Genomic DNA, 26,287 nt, shown 5'->3' with positions numbered 1-26,287 from the left:
CAACACATCTCCCCAGGAGGCCCTGGTAACCACCTTCTGCACAGCCTCATCCTGCTGAGGCACTGCTGTGCCCTGCAGCATCAGCTGACAAGAGTTTCTTCTCTCTTACTTGTGAAGGCAACTCAGAAAATACCGATATAAGGAAAACATGTTTTGGGGTCTGCCTGTGCTTGTCCCCATCCCAGAGTCCTGCATAGCAGTGCTGCTCAGGCAGAAATTGAGGGCACTAGCATTGTGTTTGCAGTTCTTTCTATTTCCCTGAACAAAAACTGCCAACAGGACAGCTCTGTATGGATGAATTTCCACAGTGGGGTTTGGGGTGCAGAACACACCATCAAATAGCTCGTGGATTAAAGCTGCTACATCTTGTGCCTATCCTAAACACAGCAAAGTCCTCTGGTAATTATGTGATTTTATCCCATCATGCCCAAATCTCCACTTGCGGTCCAGCGGAGCTGCTGCTGCCTTGTCTCCATTTGCTCAGATAGTGCCAAACTGTCTCCAGTTTGCTTTTTCTTCCCCCCATGAGCAAGATTTCTCCCAGGTTACATTAACTCATTATCAGTAAGTACCTCTTCCTTCCGGAAACACGGCCTGTTTCTGGGATGATTTTGTTCTTTGTAATTTGTGCTACATTGCGCTATCATTGATCTGTAACTGGAAACCATGATTTAAGATACTTAACATGACAGCTTTAACTATTTAGGCAGGTGATTTGTTAACCCCCACAAATTCAGGCATTTTACACAAGTGTATTACAGTCCAATGTACTTTTACTGACTGAAGCTTTTTATATCAGCACATAACAGGCATTACAATAAATTTCATGAAGCAGCATTTCACATACTCCTGGTGTTTTCCTTCAAGCTGGTAAAACATTCTCCATCATCTAAAGCATGAAATCAGAGCTTGTAATGGCAACACTTCTTACAGAAACTGGTGATGAAAACATTTTTTAGAAGTAAAATAGCACAGATTTTGCACTTTGGGGCTCTACTTTAGCACACACCTAACTAACTGCAAGTTCAGTTCCCTTACCTCGTGAGGCTCTCCAGACACCAAAGAGAGGATTGGGCACTTCTAACTTGCCAGACTGGTGTAACTGATTACTAATAAGCAACACAAACTCATGTCAGATGAGAAGCTGCACCGTAACTTCTGGAGAAGTAGCAAACCTGTTGGAACTCAAAAGGCAAAATTTTCACCAACTTCTTTAGGGCCAAGATTTCAGTTAGTGGGCCAGAACCCAGTATCATACAGCAAAATTCTTGGTTACATAATGCAGACATGGTCTGAGATAAGGCCTGGGCAGGTTCACAGTGAATTCTCCATGCTACAAAACCTACGCAGAGCCTATTTGGAAGAGGCAGAGGCAAGAGAAAAGGAATCACTCTTTTCCCTCTTTGCTGCTAGGAAGAGTTCACCTAACTATGACATAATGTGAGCATTACCTAAAATTTGACTAAATAAAAGCCCCATCATGCTCAAAGAAACAAAGGCCAGGGTGTCCCAAGGCTCTCGCTCTCCACCCTACCTCCAGTGCCCCGTTTCCTGTGAGCCTTCCCTCACCCACAGATTTTCTTCCCGGTGCTTGAGCTGGGCCGACCATACTGTGCCAGGTCTGCAGAGAACCAGCGCTCCCCTGGCTGCACCCATGAGCAAGGAATTCACTGCACAACTGGCCTCAACCAAGCACAACATAGAAGCCATATATATAAATAATAACTACCCATTTCTTCCTTGCATTGATTCTGCTTTTATAAGCCATCTTCGACTTTTGGTAAACGTGCTGTATTTGCTTAAAAAAAATCTCCAAATGTCACAAGAACCTGCAGGGCTTTTTGTGAAACAAGTCCCAGCTGAGTATTCTCACAAAACCAAAGCTATGAGTGTAAGGGAATCAAGAAGGATTTGGCCCAAAGCAAATCGTACTCATACACATTTTGCCTGTGTTTAGACAGCATTTAACCACCCATGACTGATCTCTCACTGTTCTTGAGGTTAAAGTAAGTAATTTTCACTGTCTGCCTGCAAAGGCTGAGAAGATGCCCAGCTGCTACAGTTCTGTCTGTGTCTGGTAACCATCAACCCTGATCCTGTGCCAGGAATGTGGCTAGTTTTGAACTGGAAATTCATTCTCTGTTTACTGGAAGTCTGCAAAAATATTGTTAAGCTGAGCGGGACAGGAAGGGAGACCATGCAAAGAAACCCCAGTATGGATCCACTGGTAGCAATTAACAAAAAAGTAAATAATGATAACTACTCTTTCTCACCTAACTATAGTACCCTTGTCTCAGCCCTCTTCTGAGTGACCAAGAACTATTCAAATGATTCCCAAGCTAGCATCAGCAGTAACATGTCCGAAGATTCTGAGAAAAGTAAACTTCAGTTTAGTTCTCTAACAAGAAAGCAAGGCCATAAAATAAATACATGTCACAGTGTCAGAAAGAGTTAACTTCTACATATACATTCTCCTCAATCCTCTTCAAATACCCCCTACTCTCAGCAACAGGCAGATCTGGTGACAAGAAACTCTGGAGGCTTCTGGCATGGTTTCTGAAGGATGTGGAGGGAAAAGTGACATTCATTCTCTGGAAGGGATGCTGGAAGTGCCGAAGGATCTGTGCTTGGAGGACATGTGAGAGAACGCTGAGCATGGGGTTGTGGCTTATCCCCCCATACCTGCCCAGCAGGTCAGCGTTTGCCAAGTCTCCTGAATAAAAATTTTTAAACTTTCAAAACCAGGGAAACAGGAACTGGCCTAATTACAAAATAATGATGTATCAAGTAAAAAATTAAAATTATTTTACTACAAATGGATTAAGACAAATTAACATCTGTGTTTGAACATTTATATATTTTGTTAATGAGTAGCATTTACATGTGAACAATTGTGTAATCTCCTGGTGGCTTCTGAGAACATCACAAAGGAAGGATACTACGACGAAATGTCAAGTCCAAGCCCTGCTGCAGCTTGCACTTATCCAGCCGGGCTTGACTGCTGCCACAGCTTGGGCAATGGAGCTTTGGGAGAATATTGTGAAAAAACATTCAACATACACGAGAGGAAAGGAGTCAGTTTTTGACTTTGCCCTTTTTTGCAGGGAGTCGCCCTGTTGCTTCAAGGTATTTGTTAATTACTTCTTCTTGAGTGCTGGGCGAACAGGGTTGGTATTTGCAGTATTCCATTGTATATTCACCCTTTCCCTGTAGAGTTGGAGAAAGAACAGTCAAAGTAAGGACACAAACAGTGAAAACTTATTTAGCAGGCCACATCCTCATCTGTGAAATACATGCAGTAAGTGTGTATGACGAACTATACATCATGTACTGAGGCACATACATATGAGATACAAACTCACACAGTATCTGGACGTTGTTCCTGTGAACAAGACTTTAAGATCACCTGTGGTTCCTACCATATGAGTGTAACAATTCTGCTTCAAACCTAAAAGTGACTGTGGTATTAATACCAACCCATTTGAAGGCCTACAGAAAACCAACACTTTTGTGTCATCAGATGTGGAACAGTGGATATTATGTCACACACAGACTCACCCAATTCAAATGCATTCAAAGAGCATATAACTACAAGCATACAGATTCTAAAAAAAGGACACCTTAACTTTTTGGCGCTGCGGCAAAAAAAATCTCTTCTACCTGCAGACATCCATAATTTGAGGCACATGCCTAAACTTTTCTAGCCTGTAAATTTAATACCTTTACTGATACCAACCACTTTGTATCGCTTACAACTCTGAATCTCTTCTATCCTCAAAGCATGAAAGAATTTTCTGGCCAGAAATGACACAGCTAATGATAGCTATGCTACTCAAAAAGCTACAGTTAACGTAACAGCAAAACCTCTAAGCTTATTTTCTGATTCTGCACTTGATTCTTATTGCTTTTACTGTTGCATACACTGTGTACAATGATGCAAATTAGCATACTTATTTACAGAAATAAACACGCTTTAGCAGAAAGTCCAGTGAGTACATACCTCTGTGCAAGATCTCAACTCAGTAGCATATCCGAACATATCATTCAGTGGCACCTAAAATCCCAAAATACTCTTCTTGTAAAAACAAGATGTTTTTCCATTAACTTTGGTTATCATCCAGTTAATCTCAATTACAATTGCAGAGTCAGCAAAATCTGGTGCTCTTTTTAAACAGCAGTGATCTAATTATCTATTTTTGTAAAATACCTCTTATTTCAACTGATTTGTATTCACAACGTTTTTCCAGCAGGAAACCCCCAAAATTCCATCAGAGTCTGAATGCCCCACATATTGAAATACCCCAGATTCAGTAGTCTGTGACAGCCAGCATGAGATTAAGCTTGAAATAACTCAAGACTGCACCTCTAAACAATTTATGAAGCAGAAGCAATGCAGTGTGTAGCCTGCCCTTAGCTAAGGCAAATGATGATTTACCTCATCACCTGCTGAGAACACACAGGTTTTTTTGGGGGACAAAAAAAAAAAGGAACATTGATGACAAGTAATTTGCGTTTATCTGCAATTATTACGTTAACGCAGGCAACAGCTAAAGGAAGACAGCAGACAAAAAGATCTTCCCCGAGCTCTGTGTGCCTGTATTGCTGCCCAGATTTGTTTCGGGTAGCACAGCTGGCCCATCCTGAGCAACCAGGGTGCTGTTTCTTTCTCTGCCATCATCTGACTTTAGGTCAGTAAACTGGCTTCTCTGGAGCAAGACAAATCTACAATAGGTTTACTAACACTGCACAGTACTTATCTGCTGAAAAAGTAATGTCATGTTCATCCACTGAAAAACACAGCTACAAGTTTACATACATCAGACAGGAAGTAAAACAGTAAAGGGAGTTGAAAGGCAGCACAAGAAAGGAAAGGTCAGGAACCAGTAAACAACACAAACCTCAGCATAAAGAGTAAAGTAATCCTCTGCGCCATCTTGTCCTGTGATCACACCATGGCGGCGATTAATTCCAGCTATCACTGCTCCTTGGAATTCTGTGGGTGCCATCACCTCCACCGCCATAACGGGTTCAAGTATACGCACAGTGGCATTCTCCATAGCTGGAGTGGGAAAAAATAATTAAATAATCAAACATAAAAGAACAAGCCTGATGTAATTCAAGGTACCCCTGTGCATATCAAAGAGGTGTTTTATGGTTAATGTTAAGTGCTTTTCACATCAGTGGGGGAAAACAATAATCAACTATGTGAAATTTCAGCTCCCCTGCCTTTCATTCCTGAGACTGCAATGCCAGAAGGCACACAGTTTGATAAAATGTTCTTTCTGTAACTGTCTAAAAATGAAGCTGCTGGTATTTCTGTACTATAAACAGGATTTCTCCAAATAACGAAAAGAACTATTGTGCCTCCCTTAAAATTTCTATAAACTCTTGCAGACATTCTTCTCTACACAACTGGCTAAACTTTGAGTGTATCCATAGGAGACAACGGGCAAACAATGAACCTATAGAAATGAGTACATTAGGTTCAGCTCCAACAATCAGGAAGCGAGCAGGACCACAGATCCAAATGACCAGATTTATACCTTGCTTCAGGGCTCCTTCTCCTGCTCTGATGAAAGAGATTTCATTGGAGTCCACCATGTGATGTGCACCATCTTCTAGGGCAAACCGCACTCCTGAGATCCTGTGCCCTGACACTAGACCTTTTTCACATGCTTCTCGGAATCCCTGTGAATAACATCTCCCAAGTTAGCAGTCTGTAGACCAAAACAAAGCCTAAAAAAAGAGCAGCATTAACAATAGCCTGCAAAAAACATTAAACTTAAAAAACGAAGCAGTAGTAACAAAAAAAAAAAAAACACCAAAACCTTTCATGATATCTAACAGCAAACCTGCATCTACCCAATGGACCTTCTTGCTTGGTAAGATAATGGGAGAAAAAAACAGCAGGGAAAACTTCCCATTCCCAAGCATTTGAAAACTTTGTACTATCATTCATTGGCACCTCAGTTCAATATTGCTCTTTTTAAAAAACAGAAATCATGTACCAAGCTAAGGACAAGAAAAGGAAATGTCTCAGCTCAAAACTTTGCTTTGGTAAGAGACTGTACGATCAAAACCTAAAAGAATGCTCTTTACGGAAAGAACTACTCTAACCACTTAACTAAAGAACAAGAGTCTTTAAGACTGCAGGCTTTTTCAAGGATTTGGCAAAAATCTTTAAGTGTTGCGTCATGTAGCAATGAAGGAATTATTTTGGGTGAATCCATTATTGTAAGACTTCAAGGATCATGGTAGGTACTACTTAAATTAGGACGTGGCAAATTATACAGTTTCAGAGAGACAGGCAGAGAGGAAGGCTGAAGAAGAGAGAAAAAATAAAGAACATCTGGTAATTCATGTAGGAAATCCAGCTTAATTACAGTTTCCTACATAGCCGGCCTCAGAGAAGTCACAAAAAAAAAGTTACATATTTCACGGTTAGAGATGAGAATCGTGGGGCCACAATCAGAAGCAGAAGGGGGCCATTAAAAAGCAGATTCAACAGGAGGCTTGTTTGACTGCAAGACAGGAAAGCCTACCTTCTGTATGGAGGCACTGCTGTGTAAATAGAGCAAGCACACACCACCAAAGAAAACAAACTGCAGCTTCTAAATTAAGTGGAAAACCTAGGAATGTCAGAAATGAAGAAAAACCACACAAATGTTTCTGCTTCCACTGAAGTAATGGGAAAAGCTGCCCTGCCTTGGGTAAGACAGTCACAGTAAATGCGGACTGTATAGCAGGAAAACAACCAGTATTTTTTATATGTTATACACACAGAAAAATATTTTGTACCTTTTCAATAGCAGGCACGAATTGTTTTGGAATATTTGTCCCAATGGTTCTGTCTTCAAACTCTACTTTTGTGTAGTCCTCTGGATCCAGGGGCTCAAGCACACCTATAACTTTGCCATACTGGCCTGCTCCACCAGTCTGTTTCTTATGCGTATACTCAAACCTAGGAACAAAACCGTGTTACTCATTACACAAACCAGTTTTCTACAGAAAAAAAAAAAAGTTCCCATTCTTCATGTTGTTTTATTCTGTTTGGTTCTGTGTAAACAAAATGGCTAAATGCCATGTAACAGCAGATTAAACAGCTTGAGGCTATTTAGCACCCAAAGAGGGAGCACCACGACTCATCTTGCAAGCGGGAAGCTGAGAGATTGCGGTGAGTTAAATCTCACAAAACACAGACTCGGCAAGCAACGCTAATAAAGCCTGCTTACCTTTAGGCGTGTGCTTTTGTTGACTTGAGTAACAAGATTCTTACTGCTGTTTCTGCACATACCTGAATTTTCCACCCACAAAGTACTTTGATGTTAAGCACAGACGCTGAACAAGGGGATAATCAGGGAAAAAGCTTGTGAACACGAACTGGCAAACGATTTTTTTAAGCGAACCTGGAGGGATGTGAATCCTCTCCAGACCATCTGCCCGCGGTCCCACCGGCTGGGCTGCCAGCGGTTCCACCCGTGAGCACTCGGTGCGGTGCCTGGGCGGTGGAATAACTCCCGTGTGTCAGGGCTGCTCCCCGCAGCGACCAGGGATGGAGGGGAGAGGCCAGACCCGGGCAAACCCGACCCAGCCCCGCTCCGCTCCGAGGCGCCGCGGGGGCGTGAGCCGCAGCCGGCGGGGCGGCCCCGCTCCGCCCCGGTCGCTTCCTGCGGGAGGAGGAAGCGGTTCCCCTTCGCCATGGAGCTGCCGCCGAGCCACTACTCCGCCACCCGGGCGGCGGCGCTGGCCGCCTGCTACCTCAGCTACCGGCGCGGGAGCCCCGGGCGCGGCCTGGCGCTGCGGGCCGTTCGCAGCGGCCGCAGGCAGGTGAGGGGCGGGCGGAGAGCCGGGGCAGGAAGCCGCGCCGGGCCGGAGCTCGAAGAGGGCGGCTGGCAGGTTATCTGCCTCCCGAAGGCGGGCAGGGCCATCGCGTATCGCCTCGGAGGGGGCGGCTGGCAGGCTGCGAGCAGGGCAAGGCTGCCTCGGAAAGGCAACAGCACACACAGGCTTAATATAAGGAACCCAGTTAAAACTTACTTCGGTATTAAGCCAAGCTGCACATTATTGGACAGAAAGACACAGCGAGCCCAAATACTGGACAAACACGTAGAATACAAGAATGGAGATGGATGAAAAGGTACTAATCAGGTGCAAATTAAACAAGTGATCTTAACATGGCAGGAAAAACTAGAAGAATATCCTATCTCTGTATAGACCCTGTAGAGAATCACACTATTGCAGCACTTCACAGTAACTAGAATATTTTACACAATGCAAAGTCATTTCACAAAATAAATGTTCTTAATGTTTTTCTTATTTAGGACATTGATGGTGTTGGGCGTAAGTACTATCTGGAATTGGTGTTAGAAGATGTCCTTGACAAAGTGAGTTCACATGTATTTAATTAACACATTCTGTGGGCAGAAGTTGGCACTACTGGCACCTAATAAAAATGCAGCAGCTTATGCTGCTGATCCTAGATGAGGCCAGTGGACACACCAGTTAATAATACTTGACATCACGCTTCAGATTTTTCTATACTGCAAATCAGGAAGAAGAAAAAAAAAAAAGCTAAATTTTACCATAACAGAACCCCCATTTCTTTCACCATAAAAGCCCTGAACATCTGGTACCTACCACTGTAACACAAGAAAATGTTTGAGGGATCACAGGAACATTTCAGTGTCATTCAGTTGAAAACTACAGTTATTTGAACCCATTACTCCACCCGAAGAGCCCAAGTAACATTCTTTTGCACCACAATGATTGCCCCTTCTGTCACTGCAGAAAGAAAACTGCCCTTATAGTATATTCATAGATATACTATGAATTTAACCTTTTCTTAAATAATCAGCAAATCTGTATGGGCCAGACTTAGAGAAAAATGGCAACTACATAAAGAAAACAAAAATTTTAGAACTACAAATTACCAATATTATACGTCTATTTAATCAAATATTAATACGCATAATTAACTCTGTAACAGGACAGTACTGTTAACTGCACAGCTGAGGTTCTTCATCATATGGGCAACAAAAACATTGCTCCAGATGTGCAATTCACAATTGAAGGAGAACTTAAGAACACAGATGAAGCAGATAACATGTTCTACAATCAAATCAAGAGCCTGGAAAAAGAGCTTGTGGCAGAAAACATACCAGGTACAAAGAAGGGGTTTGGACAAGAAGGAAGGTTTTGAGGCAACATCTCCATCACCAGAAGCAAACCTGAGCTCAGCTGGTAGTGGTCCATGATCCCTATGGGACCCCTACTATGAAAGCCAGAGCTGAGGGGGATCGGGCCATACTCTGAACACATGCTGACTCACTTTATCTTATTCACAGTGGTGTGTCAATCACAACACTAGTAGTTTTATTCACCATTTATGAAATACACAACCTCTATATGATTTACATGTGACTTCTCTTGAAAATCACCTGCTACTGCCACCTCTTCCTTTACCAGCATACTGCTTACTGCTTGCACCTGTCCTTGGCATAGTACATCAGACACCCCCGCTCTAGTACTAGGGTCTGCTCTTACTTTAGAGCAACTGCTGCCTTGAAGACCTTATAGAATGTATATTAAGAGAAAAAAGTGGGAGAAAAACAGCGGTGATGCAGCAGCTCTTCCACAATTATAAAGAAGATCTGTGACACCCAGTGAGGAACCTAAGTGACTTTAGCACCAAACCTTACTATTAGGTGATAAGGTTCTGTTAATGGCTGCAACTCTGTGAACTTTGCTTTGTTATTTATTTTGTTTGCCAGACAACCACGGCAACACATCCCCAGAAATGGAGCCCATCCGGCTGCTAGCATGGGTTGCCTCTGGCTATGTGATATGGCAGAACTCGACTGAGAACACTAAGTTCCAACTTGCCCAAATTAAACATGTGAAGCAAGTGGTAAGTTATCATCAACGCCCTGAAAGAAAAATACCATCTATGAGCTAAGGAGTTGTGGCATGTACTGGATTACAGCTGTTAAGCAAGAAACCTCAGATGTAACTTAACTTCTCTGTCTGGTTCATTTTTAAGCCAGTGTTTAGTTTTTGTTCGACCTAATCCTTCTAACAAATCATAAATTCTTCAGTGTTTATTTAGATCACTTCTCTTCATAATTTTGCTTATAGAAGCCATGTTTTCTTGGCAAGAGCAGCATTTTACATTTGCTCAGTTAAGAAAATTGACTCTCCGCTTTAAGGTCATCACATTGATTACAGTTTTATATTACTTTCCTGCCTTCCATCTTTAATGCAGGCCAATCTGACAGTGTTCTTGCATCTGCATAATATGCATTGGAATACTGTCCTTTATATCTTGATCTACACCATGATCTAGCAATCAGTCACAGTAATACTGCCTGATGTCTCTGCAATAGCTGTGTCCAAACAAATAGCAATGGGCTGCACCTCAGATTCAGTAAAACAATCTACAGTGCTTCTGTTTGCACTACTGCAGTCTCCATCCATTTGCTAGTTCACCACAAAATGCTAATCAAGAAAGAAAGCATTGATGTAATTCCACTCTCATTATTAGCTGGTTTACTTTGTTCTCTCCAAACTTACTAATTTTTAAGTATTTGGGGGATCGGGGAGGTAGGGTTACAGTTAGTAGGGTTAGGATAGTTCAGAGCAAAATATTTTCTGTTTTCACTTATTTCTGAGTGGTTACAAGTGAAGTGTTTATTTTGAGCAGATCTGGATCTGCCCTAAGCTAAGCAATAAAAATAACTGGAAAATCTCACTGTAGCTGTTCAAATTAAGTCAGTTACTAGCTGCCACTATCAACAGGCCTTGGAAATGTCTTGCCTGGAACAGGCTTAACTAATAAAGTGACTTGCTTTCAGAAAAGCTGTGTTAGAGCAGGTTTGGGGTTTGTTTTTAAATTAACAGAATTTAATGGTAGATTCTCCCCATTCTTCTCTATTTGGAGAACATATAAGTTAAGAATAACTCTTACAGGGATGGTCAACTTGAAATTCAAGGAAATTTAGTATGCAAGCTAGGTTAAAGAAGAAGGGTTTCATATTTAGAAAACCCAGTAGATCAGGATTCTTCAGAACCGACTTTTAGAGCCCAAATGTTCTGCCACTCAGAACAGACAGTGAATTCACATGAAATTCTGAGGATGAAAGAAATGTAGAAACTCATTCTGGGAGCACTGTTTGTTAAGGTTTTGCTCCCTCTGATGGCTATCTTAAAGCAATTCACAGATGCTGCAGGGCTGTGCATGAGCAAGATTAAAAAAACCCTCTTTAACAAACCAGATGAATTTAAGGACAAGGCAGACATAAGAATATTAAAGTAAACCAGCTGCCATTTCTCTTCGATAATTTTGTTCCTTTTCTTTTCCCTGAACAAGAGATACATAAAGAGCGTGGCCAGTTTATGCACTGTCAGTCACACAATCACTGGTAACTTGTAGAGCCTCTTATCCTATTGACAATTTTATTTAGTATTATTTGGGTTAAATTGACATCTTCTAGAATCAGGTGTTGCCTTCACAAATGAGTTCCCGAAGCTGAGATAAATCTAGCTTCTTTAAGGGAGGAATTAGCACAGGTTCCACATTCAGTCTCCAGTACAATTTTTGACATCACAGAAATAGAAAACAGTATCTTTTTGTTTTGTTATTGTGACTAAGCTCCATTTGCTTTATTTGTTTCATTTGGTTATCATAAAAATTCTCTGATGTATTTCAAAGAGAACTGAGTCACTTTTTTTTAAGGCAAGGGGAAGCCCCTCATTCAGCCCTTTTCATCTTGTCTTTCCAGAAAAGAAGTGATGAGTATCTTGAATTTGACTACATGATTCTACTTCACGAAATGGTGTCCCAGGTAAAGTCTTCATTTCTAAAAAGACCTTTTTAGAGCAGACAGTAATTTTCAGCTATTTCTGGGCCTTCTTGGGAATGGCAGAAGTTCAATATACTGGTCATTCATGGCTCTCCTCCAGGGAGGTACTACTGCCAAACTGGCCAGAGATAAAGGGAAGCAGCAGCTGCCTGCATCCAGGACTGCTTAGCTGCATTCCAGCTGGAGCTACGGAGCGCTTCTATGCTAGAGGACAGCAGTGCTGGACCAGTATAGAGAGGCATCATCTAGCCCAGCAGTTCATGGAAGAAAGCAGCAGAAACTTTGGTTCCTAAACCAGCATTTACATTGGATGCTATTCTCCATCATAATTTTGAGATCTGAGCAAGTGTTTTCATAAGAAAAATACAGAAAACTTGAAAGAGAAGTTCCCAATTGTGCAACCTCCTGTAATAAATCATCCACTGATAATAGAGATCTCACTCCCACTTACAGCTCCACTGCTTCCTACCCCACTACATTCTCAAGTCGAGGCACCTCTAGCGCTTTTAGTTCCTAAATTTTCTATGAAGAAAAGATTCCAGAGAAGCAGTAGCTAACTCACTGCAGAACAAAAGCACAGGTTTTTCATTGTGCTCTGTTCAGTGAAGGGCAAGTGTCCCAGAATAGCAATAACACTAACAATAAGAGGGGAAATCCAACACAGACATGCTCAAGCTGCAAAACTGCTGAGATGAAAGAAAAATGTAGTTGCAGAAGCATGGAGCACAACACAGGCTGAAAGAAAACTTGCAGGAGACCTTCAGATATTTGGACAGGTCACAGGACTGTGTGTTATGGTGCCTACCCTGTGCTGTTGCTTGATCAACTACTTATACTCAGGCCAGGTATGGCTGTATTGCAGCAGTAAATTCCTGTTTGGTATTGCCCAAAGTAAATACCACTTTCTACAGTGTTATTTTCTATCCACAGGAGATTATTCCCTGGCAAATGACAGTTCTCTGGCACCCACAGCATGGTGTTCAAGTGACACGGGAGAGCCGTCAGCCGAAACATGCATCGGAATAACGAACCACCCGATACGGCAATGGAAGAAGCTCAAATGTTACAATAATCGTTTGAATGGAGGACAGATAAGTTGATGATGGTGGATACACAACCAAGGTACAAAGAAGTTAAGGACTTTGACTTCTTCCTCAGCTAAACTTTTCCTGTACATTGTGCTTTGATCTGATAATTCAAAGGGCAGTTTCCCTGCTACATAATCAAAGTCTGCATCAAAATATATTTAAATAAGCTGTGTTACCAGAAAGAATACTTACGGCACAGGGGCAGAGATGTTCTCCCTAAAGGCAACTTTTGGCTTTCCCATGGTGCAAGGGCAACCATATTCCCTTTCCATTCGCTGCAGGGGAAAATTAAATACATAATTATTCAGTTGGAACAATTTATTGGAAATCATTTTACTGACAGATCTTTTCTGACATGAGAAACTTAATCAGGGTTAACCAGGTTTTTAGGTTTGAGGTTGGAATGATTTTTGGTTTCTTGGTGTTTTCTTTTTTTTAACATCACAAATTATTAACTGTCATTTTGCAGGCAACCTTGTTTAGGGCCTATAGCTTTAGATACAAGAAAAGGGAACAGCATTAGTTATTTTACTCAAATTTAAGTTTTTAAAGACAAAATCCATTTTTAATTCATTCTGTTGGCATTTCAGATACATCTATTGTGTTAGACTAAAATACAGACATCAACTTGAAAGAAACAAATAAACCACTAACTATTCCCTCCTGCCTGCATAATTTCTTATTATGGAATGACACATTTAAAACCACAGAAACAGAGTATTTCTCCTGTAGGAAACTGCCAACAATAAAATTAATTATAAGCAAAGGCTGCTAAAGCAAAGCGTAGTGCTTAATACATTTTTAATGGATTTGAACCAAAGAGTAAAAATATTCCAGGCATAAGTTTCACTGAAACAGTTTACAAGGCTTCAAAATAGAACCACTGGAGAGGAAGAATCTTCAAAAGCTAAGAAGTTAAACTCTTCCCTAAGCAGCTAGCAACGTTCACATTAATTAGTGCTTTCTGCTGGGAAGATCTCAAAATAGCTGTCCCATGATAACCCTGATTACACTAAAGCAAATGGAGTTGTACACCTCCAAACATCTTGTAAACTTGATGCCCAATTACAAAATCGGGCATAAAGACTGGCATCAGTTAGGCCATCTGCAGATAGATTCTGGTCACAGCCAGAAAGGAAGGAGAATTCTTGATTGGAAAACCAGCAAAAGTAGAATCCATAGAATCTGCTTCCCACATTACCTGGGCATAGATTTCCAAGTGCAGTTCCCCCATTCCAGAAACAATGGTCTCTTTGCTCTCATCATCAAAATGGGTTCTGAAAGTGGGATCTTCCTTTGTAAAGCGGCCCAGGCCTTTTGCAAATTTATCAAAGTCATTCTGAAAAACAATTACACACGCAAGAAAACAGTAACTCAATATCCAGAAGTTGCACAACAAAAAGGCCTGAAATTTTTCCTATTAACTGCTTAGCACTCTGACTCTCATGAGGTTACTTTCTGAAACACAGCCACACATTTGTAACTGTATTTATCCTTCCAGCTACTTTGAGTCCATGTTTACACAGGTCAAAGACATGCATCTTCTTTATGGCTAAGTGATATCATTTAATGCAGTCACATGCTGCGTTATCTGAATGATATATTCTTAAGTACTTCAGATAAAACATTTGAAAACACTGCTCATTTTAGTCTGCAGTTCCATATTTAACTGCAAACCTGCATAAAATTATAAAAGCAGCAAAGGAAGGTAACTCAGAAGAAGGTTGATTCAGACTCCTCCTACCTTGTTGGAAGGCTTCATAGCTACTGAAATGACAGGATCAGGGATGTGGATTGATTCCTGCAATGGCCATAAAGGAAGAGATCATACAACTGAGTTCCACTACACTTGCTGATGTCATTTCTCCAGAACAGTTTGGTCACAAGAACCCAGGCTTACAAACAGGGTATGACTGTTTTACTTATCTACCCTGTATCTAGTATCATAGTGTAACAAAACTATGTAACTCTCCCAAGGATTACTACAAGGCTGTAACAAAATGCATGCTGTACTGGCAGCCACAGTATTTGCAACACCATTTCCTAGATGTACTGGATTTCACACTGGTGGGAAGTCTGCTTCCCGAGAGATTTTGTAAATATATATAAATAAAAAAAAACAAACAACCCAAACTGATGTATGTAAATACACAGACAAATACATAGCTTAATCCTTTTGAGTAACAGCATCCACTTCTAACAGTTTGCTAACACTGAAATAGTATTTGATTTCAAGCATAGTAAACGGGTGTGTTATCTCTCTTGCCCATACCATGCTTCCATACACTCAGGCTTCATGAGGTATAACAAACAGTCACAAGAAGTATTTGTGGTTGTATATACATCAGAAAATATTTAGACTGAACAGATGATTACAAACATACGACAAAATCCTGGCAGATTTCAATGCATGAGGCATACAGAAGAAAAGGTGTACTCACCATGGAAATGGCAGTACTGGTTTTATCAGTGAATGTATCCCCACTAGCGCAATCTATTCCAAACAGCGCACATATGTCCCCTGCATAAACTTCATTTACATCCTTAAGAAAGATAAGTTTACTATTTAGATAACACTGAAAGGCATCTTACAACCTACACCTGGTTTTAAGAAGATACATAAATAATGTGTTAAAATGCCTGAAGTTAAGCTCCTTTGAAAATTGAAGGTTTGATAAAATGCTCTGTAAATCTTTTTTCTCTTTATTCAAAGCACAAAAAAGATACCTCAGCTTGGATGTTAACTTACTCTAGTTTAAGGGTGTGAAGCAAGCAACATAGTATGTTTCATCAGGCAGTCCTGACCCACCTATAGAGTTCAGGAATCCTAAACAGGAAAGACTGGTATTTGCAGCTGTTTTCAGAATTGTATTCAGGAATCATGTGGAAGAAAACTTTTGCATGTATTTTGCCAATCCTATTTCCCCTCTCCAAAAAATACGGAGTATGAGGATAATACCACAGCTGGCTTTCTTTACCTATCACCTCAAAGCCATTTGATAATGCTTCTCGGGCAAAGATTCTTCCACTTCAGTGGACGTAATACACTAGAGATCATTCCAGTTTCTTGCAGAGCACTATTAAGTGCTAGAGGCAAGTATGAATTAACAACAAAAGCAGAACTCTCACATATCACATCGTTCAGAAATAGCTGAAAGGCCGGCAGCTCGTTTGGTGAGAGCAGCTCAAAAGGCAACCCATGTGGATTGTACCTCTCACTCTCACCTCCATGTTGTCCGAATGCATACGGACAAGTCTCTGTACGCGCACTCTCTTCCCAGTCCTAGTGTTATATATATAATCGGATTTCTTCAGCATCCCCTGATAAGCGCGAATATAGGTTAACTGCCCAAAACGTCCAGCCTGGAATAAAAATTCATTAGAAGTCAGATATAATAATTCTGGGAGACAAAACTACTACTATTCAAAGCATCATCTGTGCTGACTGACTAAATGTTTCTGGTTTGAATTTACATACTGGATACGTAAATGAAACTTTTTTTGACATAGTCTCAGCTTTCCCTGGAATGGAACTTGGCATCTCCTGGCAATTTCTTTACTTCACCAGCTTTACCACTCCTAGATGTTCCCAGCAGAGGCGTACACTACCTACCAATCTAGCCAGCCTATCCATATGAAATCTGAACTGCTACTCCCTAGGTAGCAAACAACTTGTTTGGTTAAAACTGTGTACTTTTTCCCCTCTGACTCTCTTGCATTCCATTGTTTTCAGCTTCAAACAAAACCAGGAATTGTCTCTGAAAGTATCTGAAATAAGCCCACAAAACCCCCAAATTTTCAGGTTTTAACTAAGAAAATCATGAAATATTTGAGGGACATAACCCATTTTAAAATTTCTAAATTGGCAGTGTTCGACACATTAGTGGACTTTATGCTTGAAAGCGGTTTTTAAAAAGAAATAAAATTTAATTTAAATATAAGCTGATTTTTTTGTTTTGTTTGTCTACAGAAGTTTTGGTAGTACCATCTTTTTAGACTCATTCTGTTTTCTACTGAAATCACCAACAATGAATCTGAATACCTTCCTTTCTCCTTCAAGGTTAGCACAATGAGATTACAATTTCTGCTCCACAGAACTCAGATCTTGGTAGCATGGAAAACTTGCAAGCAACTGAATAAATTAGCTAGGTAATGCTCTGGACATCCATTCTCCAGAAACTTTCAGTTTAGCCCTACTATATACACAGCAGCCAAGTGAAAAAGCAGTCACATGCACAAACAGGCACATTGAAAATACAAAGCTTTAAATGTGTGCTTTTCCCCTAAAATGAAAGGCATTTCCCAGGCATTAATGACAAGCCATCAGTAGCTTGCTGCAAGTAGAACTTGCATAAATCAACTTTTGCAGGAAATGCTTTGCTTCTCTACTGGGTTTGCTGCATTAGGAAGGAAAATGGTAACAGCTTACCTCCAGTTTAAAAGCAAGGCCTATAAAAGGTTGGGAATCATCTCGAGCAGAGTTCAAGAGGAACTTGGTTTTGTCCTCAGAATCCCTTAAAAATAGGGATGAAGAGGGGGTTTACATTGTGAAGCAAATATAGCAGTGTCCTTTAAACATAAGCCCTACCCCAGCAAGTCCCAAGGGCCTTCAGTTTCACAGGTTTATAACAGAGGCCTAAAGATGCTGACATAATGTAGCTTCCATATGCAGCTCCCATATGCTCAGAAAGCATCTCAGAGAAACTGCAGCAGATCCCTAAAAGGAGGACAAAACCATGACAAGTTTCACTAGTCCTTCGTATCATCCAACTATTTTGCCCTGAAAGCAATTAATCATATGCTCAGACACAACTCATTGGCAAGTCTGGTTTTAGAGTGAAGAAAGAGACACTGCAGTATCTCTCCTGACAATGTGAAAAAACATGTGAAGTTTAGTCTGTTTTAGCAGGCAGACATTAGGGGCAGTGAGAGGCATAGCAGCAGGGAGAAGTCATAAACTGTATTTATAGCACCATTTCTGTTCAGCTATGATTATACTGTCTGAACAATTTGAGGACATTATGAAGACCTGATGGCCGCCTCTAAGCTACGACTGAAATGTTAAGGGCAATTTACTGGCTCAAATGTTGGGTTTCATGCTATTTAATTGTGAAGGTACATCTACTTCAACTAACACATCCAAAGAATAAAATGCTCTTTACGCATTTCATGTGTGCTCTCTCCTCTACTGTAAGTGTGAGTTTAAGGGTTACCATTAATTTCTAACTACCTAATCAGATAATAATTTTTCAAATTTAACAAGTAACGTGTTAAAAATACTAGCATAAACCCTCAAATGAGAGATGAGCTTCCTTAGTTTTAGTAGTTTGTGCAAAATTATGGTGGCATTACTTAATACAAATGGGAAATGATCATGGATTTTGTTAATATTGCCTGCTACATATTACACTGCTTTGAAGCCGGACTGCAAGACCCCTCCATATGCTCGCCACTATACTTACTGCTTGTTAAGGATAGCGTAGTTCTCAACCTCTGAAGGATTGGGGAGGTACTCCAGGACAGCATCCAGCAATGGCTGTACTCCTTTGTTCTTTAAAGCACTTCCCACAAGTACTGGGGTAAAGGACTTCTTCAGTGTTGCTCTTCTGATTGCAAGCTGGAAAATACCAGTGCTTTACTCTCCTCCTGCAACAACTTCAGAAGTCTGATGCAGTACCAACCAAGCAGCAGTCAGATGGTCTTTTTGCTGGTCATCTCTACTCCTGGAGTAAAGCGCCCACCTCCACACAGTCTCCTGTACAACCCCTACACAGTGCTTCTCATAAAACTTGCCCACCAGAATTCTAGAGAATTCTGTGAGATTTTCTTTATCCTTCATCTTAAATCCAACTTAAAAATGAAAATGCCTAAGATAAATACCAGGATAACCTCCAAATACTCAGAGTTTCTTGATTCTCTGCTGGTAAAGTCAGGGTTCCTTATTTCTGTTTTGGATGCCTCATTCCCCCTGTTTAGCTAATGTCAGGAAACAATGCATGTTTAAATTTGTGAAAGTAAAAGGAGCTGCTTCAGTATCTCCATAGTTCTTTAAACTATGGAAAACTCTTCTGAAAGAGGCAGTTAGGTAGGGAAGGGATATTTGGGTAAGTGCCATGCTGAATGAATCATCACTTTTTTATGAACAATGTTTTAAAAGCATAACTGAAGAACCTCTTCACATTCATCTACAGACCTGCTGAAGTTGCACCAAGTGTCTTGGGAATCTTTCCAGGATATCCTGGCAAACTGAGCAAGATAAACTGCATGGTAATCTCATGGTTATTCAGCACCTCTCACCAAAGCATTACACAATATTGCAAAGTGTAACTGAGAACCAACAGCTTCCATAACAGTGATCGTAGATATCTTCCATGAAGGTGGACAGAAACTATCTGCCCCACCACGGAATTAATTACTGAAACAGACTGCCACTTCTGTCCCACCTCTCCCTGCCACTAGAGGATGCCATCTACCTGTGCTTACCGAGGCCCCCACTCCAACCAAAAGCAGCTCCTATCATCTTTGATAAGCTAAAAGAAATGAATTCTCCTTGACAGAGCAAGTTAACCATATCATCTAACCTGGGAGTTATTTAAAGTACCCAAAGACAGATGGCTAAGCTATCTTCTTAATTAACAGAGAGAACAGTGATTCCTTAAATTTGTTGAGGTAATGACTTCACAAAAATAATACAAGGTAAAAATCCTACATCATCAATTCTGCTCATCTTGCCCATGTCTGTTCTCTAGAACATTGGAAATATGGCCGTGCTGAGGCCCAGTGTTGTTATTAGGCCACATGTTTTCAAACAAAGCAACATGACTGCAATTTGTCCTCATCAACAATTACCTCAGGGAAAAAAGTAATTTTATTTTCGCATAAAGATTATAGTCACTGAGTGCCCGAATGAATACCTGGGGCACATCAGTTCCTTAAGTGCAGCATTATGGAGAGCAGCAAATTAGGTGATGCTTAAGCAGCTGATCTTCAGCAAACATCATATGCTATGACTGTGGCATCCAGGAGTGATACTTAGCATCATTTCCACAAAAGATATTTTCAATGGAAACTTGGCTGCTGGCCACTGAAAGAAAATCCATCTTCAGGGACATATTAGTACAAATTAACCTGCATCTGCAGTACTACAGCCATTAGAGCTATAATTAATTGGCTTTCAGAACTGGGAAGCAGAGACATGCTGAATAGACAAATGTGTCTCCGTAACAGATTTTCTTTCCAGCAGGAGCTATTAAAAACAGCTTCTTGCTAAAAATCTCTCACCTCTTACAGCAATACAGTGTATTCACACCAGTACCACTCCCTCTGCCAGGTGAAGGACATATCCTTACAGGTATCTCAAACTGCTATTACATTTCTGTCTTTATCGAAGTAGAGAAGAGCTGCTTTGTAACAGGAATAGCTCAGGCTTCATAAAGTAACATTTCATTAATGGAATAACTAAATGTCTGGTTATCAATAAGAGGGATGTTTTCTTGGTACTTTAAAAAAAAAACTTGTGCTTTTGTCTCAAGCCAAGTTGGTATACATATTCCTGTTTATTCTTCCTGAGACTTTAATCACCAGTAGGTCAGCTAAACCAATTAAAAAATAACCCCAACCAAAACACCTCCAAAACCAAGGTTTGTAGCAAAGTTAAAATGAAATCAAAATTCAGAGGTCAGGAAGATTCAGATAACCAAACCTTAGAGGACTTGCAACACCCATCAGCTTTGAGGGCTTGCCAGTCCTCTACCAACAGAGAGAGCAACCAACTTCCAGGCAAGCAAGCACTGCAAACCCTAACAGGGAAAGGACAACCACAGAGGCAATCAGGCACTGCTAACAAGCCAGATATTTAGAAGAGGACTTTCATTTCAAAGCTACTTTTTAAAGCAGCAACCTCAGTGATCACATCTGACTCAAACTCAGCTAGCTTAGCAGGCTCCACTCAGAGAAACAGTTCATGCTTATAATGTTTATGTCTCAATTCAGCTTGTCTTCTTCAGCTCCCAGCTGCGGGCAAAGAAAAGCAAAAGGAAGTGGAAAGTGCGATGTCAGGCAGGCTCCAGGCCCCAGGGAGACTCTGTGCAACATCACTACTCAAAACCAAGCTGTTCTATCTCCAACAGCAGCTCCCTTAGAAAAAGCCATCTTCCTGCGAGGCTCTTCACACCTCACTTTTTCATTTAATCACATCAGCAACTGCTTTCCTGCAGCAGTTTCAATTTTTGACGAATAACTATTAACAGCGGGCACTATGAGATTACTGCTTAAGTTAACTTCTGACATTAGCAAGAGGTGGTGGCAAACAGCAAGCTGCATCACAAAAATCCCCGCACTGAGCACTTAATGTGTTTTCCTCACATTAAGAGGAAAAAACAGCCATGTTTAGATCTAGCCCTTGGTATGGTTCCCCTGCACTAGTGTGTACCAAGGCACAAAGCCCAGCAGACTGCTGCATGTCAACAGCCACAGGTCATTGTCTTGAGTTACATATCCACCCCATGGGGCTGAGCAGTGAATGCAAACCAGCTTAGCACTTGTTCTGCAAGGGTACATGTCCTCAGGTTAACTTTATGCTCACGGCTCAGCAGAAGCAGGTCCACATGCAGCACAGGCTCTCTTACGCTTATGCTGGGATAGCCAAGCTTTGCACCTGTCCTGCCTAAAGCTAATACTGCAGTACCTCAAGAGGCATCATTAGTCAACGATAATCCCTAAAGAGGCTGCCATCACATGTAATGATCTGTAACAGTATGTGCAGTTTGCCAAGTCTGATACAGAACAGCCTAAGCAAAGGAACACACATTAGCCTGCTGTCCAGCCTCCCTGGAACTGCACAACAGACCTCATCCTGGACTGAACAGTGGCAGGACTTCCACAAAGACTGTGTAACCACAGCTGACCTTCCTAGGCCTCCCTGCCACCTTTTACTACATGGACATGGTCTTGAGGAAACAGCGACAAACTGTCACAAGAACAGGTAACTTTTAGTCTACAGCCATCTGATATTCAGAAAATGATGTTATTCCTTACCTCTGTGAGCATCCTTTTTTGTTGGCATGTCTGCCACTTCATATCTGAAATATTTTAAAATTAATCATGTCCCAATTTCCCCCCACTTTCAAGAAATGTGACTCTCCTTTTTTTGAAAATTGTACTATGTCCTAGATTTATTTTCTCCAGCATTTCCAACTCAAATCATTCCAGTTTCCTTCTAATGTACTGCTCTCTTCACTTCAGAGGAACATAACCAATGCAAATACAAAACAAGGCAGGATTTCCTAGGCACAAAGACAACTTACAGCATCTCAACAACTGACTTGGTGTGGGACATGAAGTAAGTCAAAACCATCAAGCTGTAACACAAGAAGGCAACAGAATGACAAAATTACTAGCTCTATCTTTGAGCCATTCGCTGGTCCCTGAAGGGGACACACCAGCTCAGACTTCTCAGTGAAAAATCAAGAAATAAATCTGGAACAGGCCCTCAACAGGGAGCGAAGTGGGTGTCCACCTGTGGGAGGTGACACTCACACCAGAGAACTCAAGCAAAAATAATTTCTTCAAGACTTCAAGAACTTTTTTATTGGGAGATGAGAAAGGGAGGAAGACAGGGACAGAAAACAGTGAGGTAACAGTGCTATAGGGAGGGCCACCACAATAAAGTTACCTTTAACTCAGCAGGTGTAGGAATTTTCTCTTCCAAAAACAGCTCCCCAAGCTGATCATCTGAGTTAGCAACACATTCAATCAATTCCCGACGTCTCTCTGCAGCCTCAGCTCTAAATTCAGCTGGAATTTCATCATACCGAAGATTCTGGCTACACACACATTAAATAACATAACCACTTTAAAGGAATACCGTATTAACCAACCTTTCAATCACTAATCATTGTGATGACCTGCCTGACCAAGAAAATTCATTCTTGACATGGATATTGGTGGAGGGGTAAGAAATCACGTAAGAATATCAACGTGTTACCTTTGATGATTTAGCAGGTTTCTTCCCACTCATAGTAGGGAGTTTGCAAGGATGCAGGGTAACCTGTTCAACAACCTCACCCACATCTTATCTTCATCCCAGAAACTCAGGCCAAACCCATGTTATCAGTTCCCGTTATAAGGCAAGTCTGCTATTTCTCAGGCTGGCAAGTGTGGCTATTCACACTACTTCAGTTAGCACACAATTTATGCCGCCACTGCCCATCACTAAACCCGACCCTGCAGAATCATTCTGCCATAACCTGAAGAGCTGAAAGGCCATATCTCAGCACTACCACAAGCCACATCCCTAACTTCCCAAAGAGTAGGCTTTTTCATCTCTGAAGAGAAACTGCAGGTAGCTGCAAAAAATGCCAGCTCTAGCTAAGAAATATGCAAGTTTCAAAACTTACCCAAGCTCACCATCAAAATATATAGCTTTTTCTTCAATGAGATCAATAATTCCTTTAAAGTTTCCCTCCAGCCCAATTGGAATCTGAACAAAAGCTGCATTGTGTTTTAACTTGGATCTGAAAAAGAGAATACAAATCAGTTCAAGAAGAAAAAAAAAAAAAAAAAGTAATTTCTATATATGTGCTCCAGATGGTCTTTGAACAACATATCGCTCCTACAAAATCACTCTCATTTCTCCTTTGGACAGTGCCAAAAATCTACCAATACTGATGAAAAATGCCCAGTTGTATTTTAACCTGAGTGACAGCCAGCCCTCTGTATCTCAATAGATATACTGAGTGACTTTCATGGGAAAGAAGGCCGTGCAAACTGGTTTCAGATAAATTACTTGATTTATGGGAGTTGCTTATCCCTTAATACATATTAATGCATTCATCTTATTTGATCATTTGATCTCACAGATCAAATTAGGCACAGAGAGACTGCAGGTAAGGAGCAAGTAAGACTTCTGTTATCCGAACTAGAAATCATCCCACCCTATGTCATCTCCCTCCTGTAAGCTGCAGTACATTTGCTACCAGGATCTAGGAAAAAATTAAAAAGCCATTTTCAAAGTGGCTCCAAATATAGTTCCATCAAAATAATAAATATCAAACCCCAAAATTTTGGTTACTGCAAGCTCAAGCTGACACTAACGTTTGTTTTTCTTGAGAAAATTGAGTTATTTTACAGGTCAGATCAAGATTTCTTCTCAAATCAGGTATTACCCTCTAGTTGGCAACTACAGATCTAAAAAAACCCTTTTCAATATTCTTCCTTAACCTGCTATGTGAATACTTCAGATTTATTTCACAAATAATTTTAAATGATAAATACCTCAACTGTTGTACTGCTCTGGCTGGACGAGAGCCCTGTCTGTCCAGTTTGTTGATGAATGTTAAAAACGGCACATTGTAACGTTTCATTTGCCTGTTCACTGTTATTGTCTGGCACTGAACTCCTCCAACAGCACAGAGAACCAGAATAGCTCCATCAAGAACTCGCAAAGATCTCTCCACTTCAATTGTGAAGTCCACATGCCCTGAATAAAAAAAAAAAACATTATTTACAGATGAGAAAAGATAATGAGAAACTGTTTTTTCATACAGGCAGAAAAGAGCAACAGCCAACAGAATCATTCTGCAGCTGTACAGAAAGAGTCACATTAGCTCAGATTGAGCGACTACTGACCACAAAGACAGCACCATGTTCTATGCATACATGAAAGAACAGCAATCCCAACATGTTCAGAACTGCCCTTACCTGGTGTGTCTATGATGTTGATGTTGATGTCTTTCCACATGGTGTATGTTGCTGCAGATTGAATTGTGATTCCACGCTGTCGCTCTAGCTCCATTGAGTCCATGACAGCTCCAACTCCATCCTTACCTTTCACCTTAAGGAATAATAATAAAAATAAAGTACTAAAACCAAAAATGGGGTGGGGGAAATTCAGTCCAAGAGTTTACCAATAATCTTGCACATGCTAGAGTGATGCTTTCTATACTGAGCATCATCTTTCATGCAGTGAAGAAAAGCAGGTATGCCAACAGTTCTTGAACTACAAGCAAGTCTTTTTCTTCAGCTCCATCTACAACTTTAATGTATTTGCCTTTTATGAGGTTCATTCCTGAAAAAGCTAATCAGAAGTCTGTGAAAATTATGCTTTACTGTGAATTTGACACAGTAACATACCTGAAGCTAAAGATTACCTCACTATGCACTGTTTCTCACAGCTATATTATCTCTTTGGCTATATCAAAAGAAAAACATATCTTCAATCATTTAATTATCGTGGAGATGGTAAAGAAGTAAAGTCTTGAAATGAGATTAGAAGTATTCTGAAAGAGTGAGGACACTGCAGTAAAGGAGAGATTTCTTTTTATCCCCTTGCCCTGCTGTTATACGCTCGGCCCTGGCAGGGTGTCTCTGGAGTCTTCTGAAAACCAACCTCATGCATCTGTGCAATCCTGCCCGTATAGAAAAGAATTCTCTCCGTTAATGTTGTCTTCCCTGAGTCGATGTGGGCTGAGATCCCAATGTTCCGGATCCTCTCATTGGGAAGGAATCCTGAAGAACAGTGCCTACAGGAGCTCAGGAGAAACTGAAAGGCAAGAAAATATTGTTGGTTTAGCTAGGAACAGATCGAACACAAACCACTGCATCAATAAATAAACCTCAGTCAACTGCCTTTCTATGGCTTCTGGCCAATCTACAATCAATGGGTCATTTGGAGCAAAACAGCCTTTCCAAGCTCCCACAGGGCCACCTCTAAGCTCCGCACCACACTCGAAGAAGCCAGGTGACACCTCCACGCCAAGTCCCGTGTTTCAATCCCACTCTGTTCTCGACTCCTCTGTTCCTCCTCCTGTTCCTCTGACCGACCCGCTGCACGTTTCCCTGCGGCTCATACGGAGCTTTCGGACAGGTCTGTCCTTTCCCTGTCACCATCCCTTCACCTCATCTCCCCTCCCGCCGCCGCAGTAACGGGAGGCTGGTGCGCCCGGGCACCGACATCTACGTCCGGCCTCTCACAGTTCGCTCGGCCCTCGCAGGCTTCACCAGGCTCCGCAGTCCCGCGTCCCCTGGCCTCCTCCGCAGGGCGCCCGTACTGTCCCGCCCGAGCCCGGCCCGGCCCGCGCCGCTGCACCTGCCGCCCCTCACGAAACGGCCGCGGCCGGTACCTGCTGCCGCCGACGCCGTTGCTGCTTCTTCAGGTGCCCCCGAGCCAGGCCCGTCCCCAGCGCCCGCAGCATGGCTCCCGACCGCCGCCGCCGAAGTCGGCCCACACCGCTTCCGGGGCTCCACGCATGCGGAGCAGGCCCGGCAGCAGCAGGGGGCGAGAGACTCGGGGAAGCGGCAGCCGAGACCGGATGTCGTCAGAGAGACTGGCCGCGGTGGGGA

General features: G+C 41.6%; 2 protein-coding genes across 2 annotated transcripts; one reads left to right on the top strand and one right to left on the bottom strand.

Moving 5' to 3' along the window:
- Positions 1-755: 755 nt before the first annotated feature.
- GFM1 (G elongation factor mitochondrial 1) lies at positions 756-26,219 on the bottom strand. The gene is made up of 18 exons (XM_062603003.1): positions 26,068-26,219; positions 25,335-25,487; positions 24,647-24,779; positions 24,221-24,425; positions 23,344-23,460; positions 22,620-22,770; positions 18,409-18,563; positions 17,376-17,460; positions 16,172-16,309; positions 15,388-15,489; positions 14,691-14,747; positions 14,148-14,285; positions 13,139-13,221; positions 6,799-6,961; positions 5,544-5,688; positions 4,899-5,059; positions 4,001-4,054; positions 756-3,207 (listed from the first exon to the last, which is right to left on the bottom strand). The coding sequence occupies exons 1-18, from the start codon at positions 26,137-26,139 to the stop codon at positions 3,076-3,078; spliced, it is 2,244 nt and encodes a 747-aa protein (XP_062458987.1). The 5' UTR covers positions 26,140-26,219; the 3' UTR covers positions 756-3,075.
- On the top strand, positions 7,650-13,605 carry LXN (latexin). Its single transcript, XM_062603008.1, has 6 exons — positions 7,650-7,827; positions 8,322-8,384; positions 8,987-9,161; positions 9,771-9,907; positions 11,778-11,840; positions 12,789-13,605. Exons 1-6 carry the CDS (start codon positions 7,699-7,701, stop codon positions 12,882-12,884), a joined length of 663 nt encoding a protein of 220 aa, XP_062458992.1. The 5' UTR covers positions 7,650-7,698; the 3' UTR covers positions 12,885-13,605.
- Positions 26,220-26,287: the final 68 nt, after the last annotated feature.

Source organism: Pezoporus occidentalis, unplaced genomic scaffold (assembly GCF_034315485.1).
Source record: "Pezoporus occidentalis ecotype Australia unplaced genomic scaffold, CSIRO_AGI_Poc_V1 ctg8, whole genome shotgun sequence".
NCBI classification, from domain to species: Eukaryota; Metazoa; Chordata; class Aves; order Psittaciformes; family Psittacidae; genus Pezoporus; species Pezoporus occidentalis.
Note: the sequence above shows the minus strand (reverse complement) of the source record. Positions and strands in the feature narration are given on the sequence as shown.

Bases quoted from the DNA above. Each gene is read 5' to 3' on its own strand.
- LXN (XM_062603008.1), top strand. From the start codon at position 7,699: ATGGAGCTGCCGCCGAGCCACTACTCCGCCACCCGGGCGGCGGCGCTG. The intron at 8,385-8,986 runs GTGAGTTCACAT...ACTCTGTAACAG, and splicing joins TAGAAGATGTCCTTGACAAA to GACAGTACTGTTAACTGCAC. The intron at 11,841-12,788 runs GTAAAGTCTTCA...TTCTATCCACAG, and splicing joins TTCACGAAATGGTGTCCCAG to GAGATTATTCCCTGGCAAAT.
- GFM1 (XM_062603003.1), bottom strand. From the start codon at position 26,139: ATGCTGCGGGCGCTGGGGACGGGCCTGGCTCGGGGGCACCTGAAGAAG. The intron at 15,490-16,171 runs GTGAGAGTGAGA...ATCTTTCTTAAG, and splicing joins TGCATTCGGACAACATGGAG to GATGTAAATGAAGTTTATGC. The intron at 3,208-4,000 runs GTATGTACTCAC...CCAACTCTACAG, and splicing joins AGTTGAGATCTTGCACAGAG to GGAAAGGGTGAATATACAAT.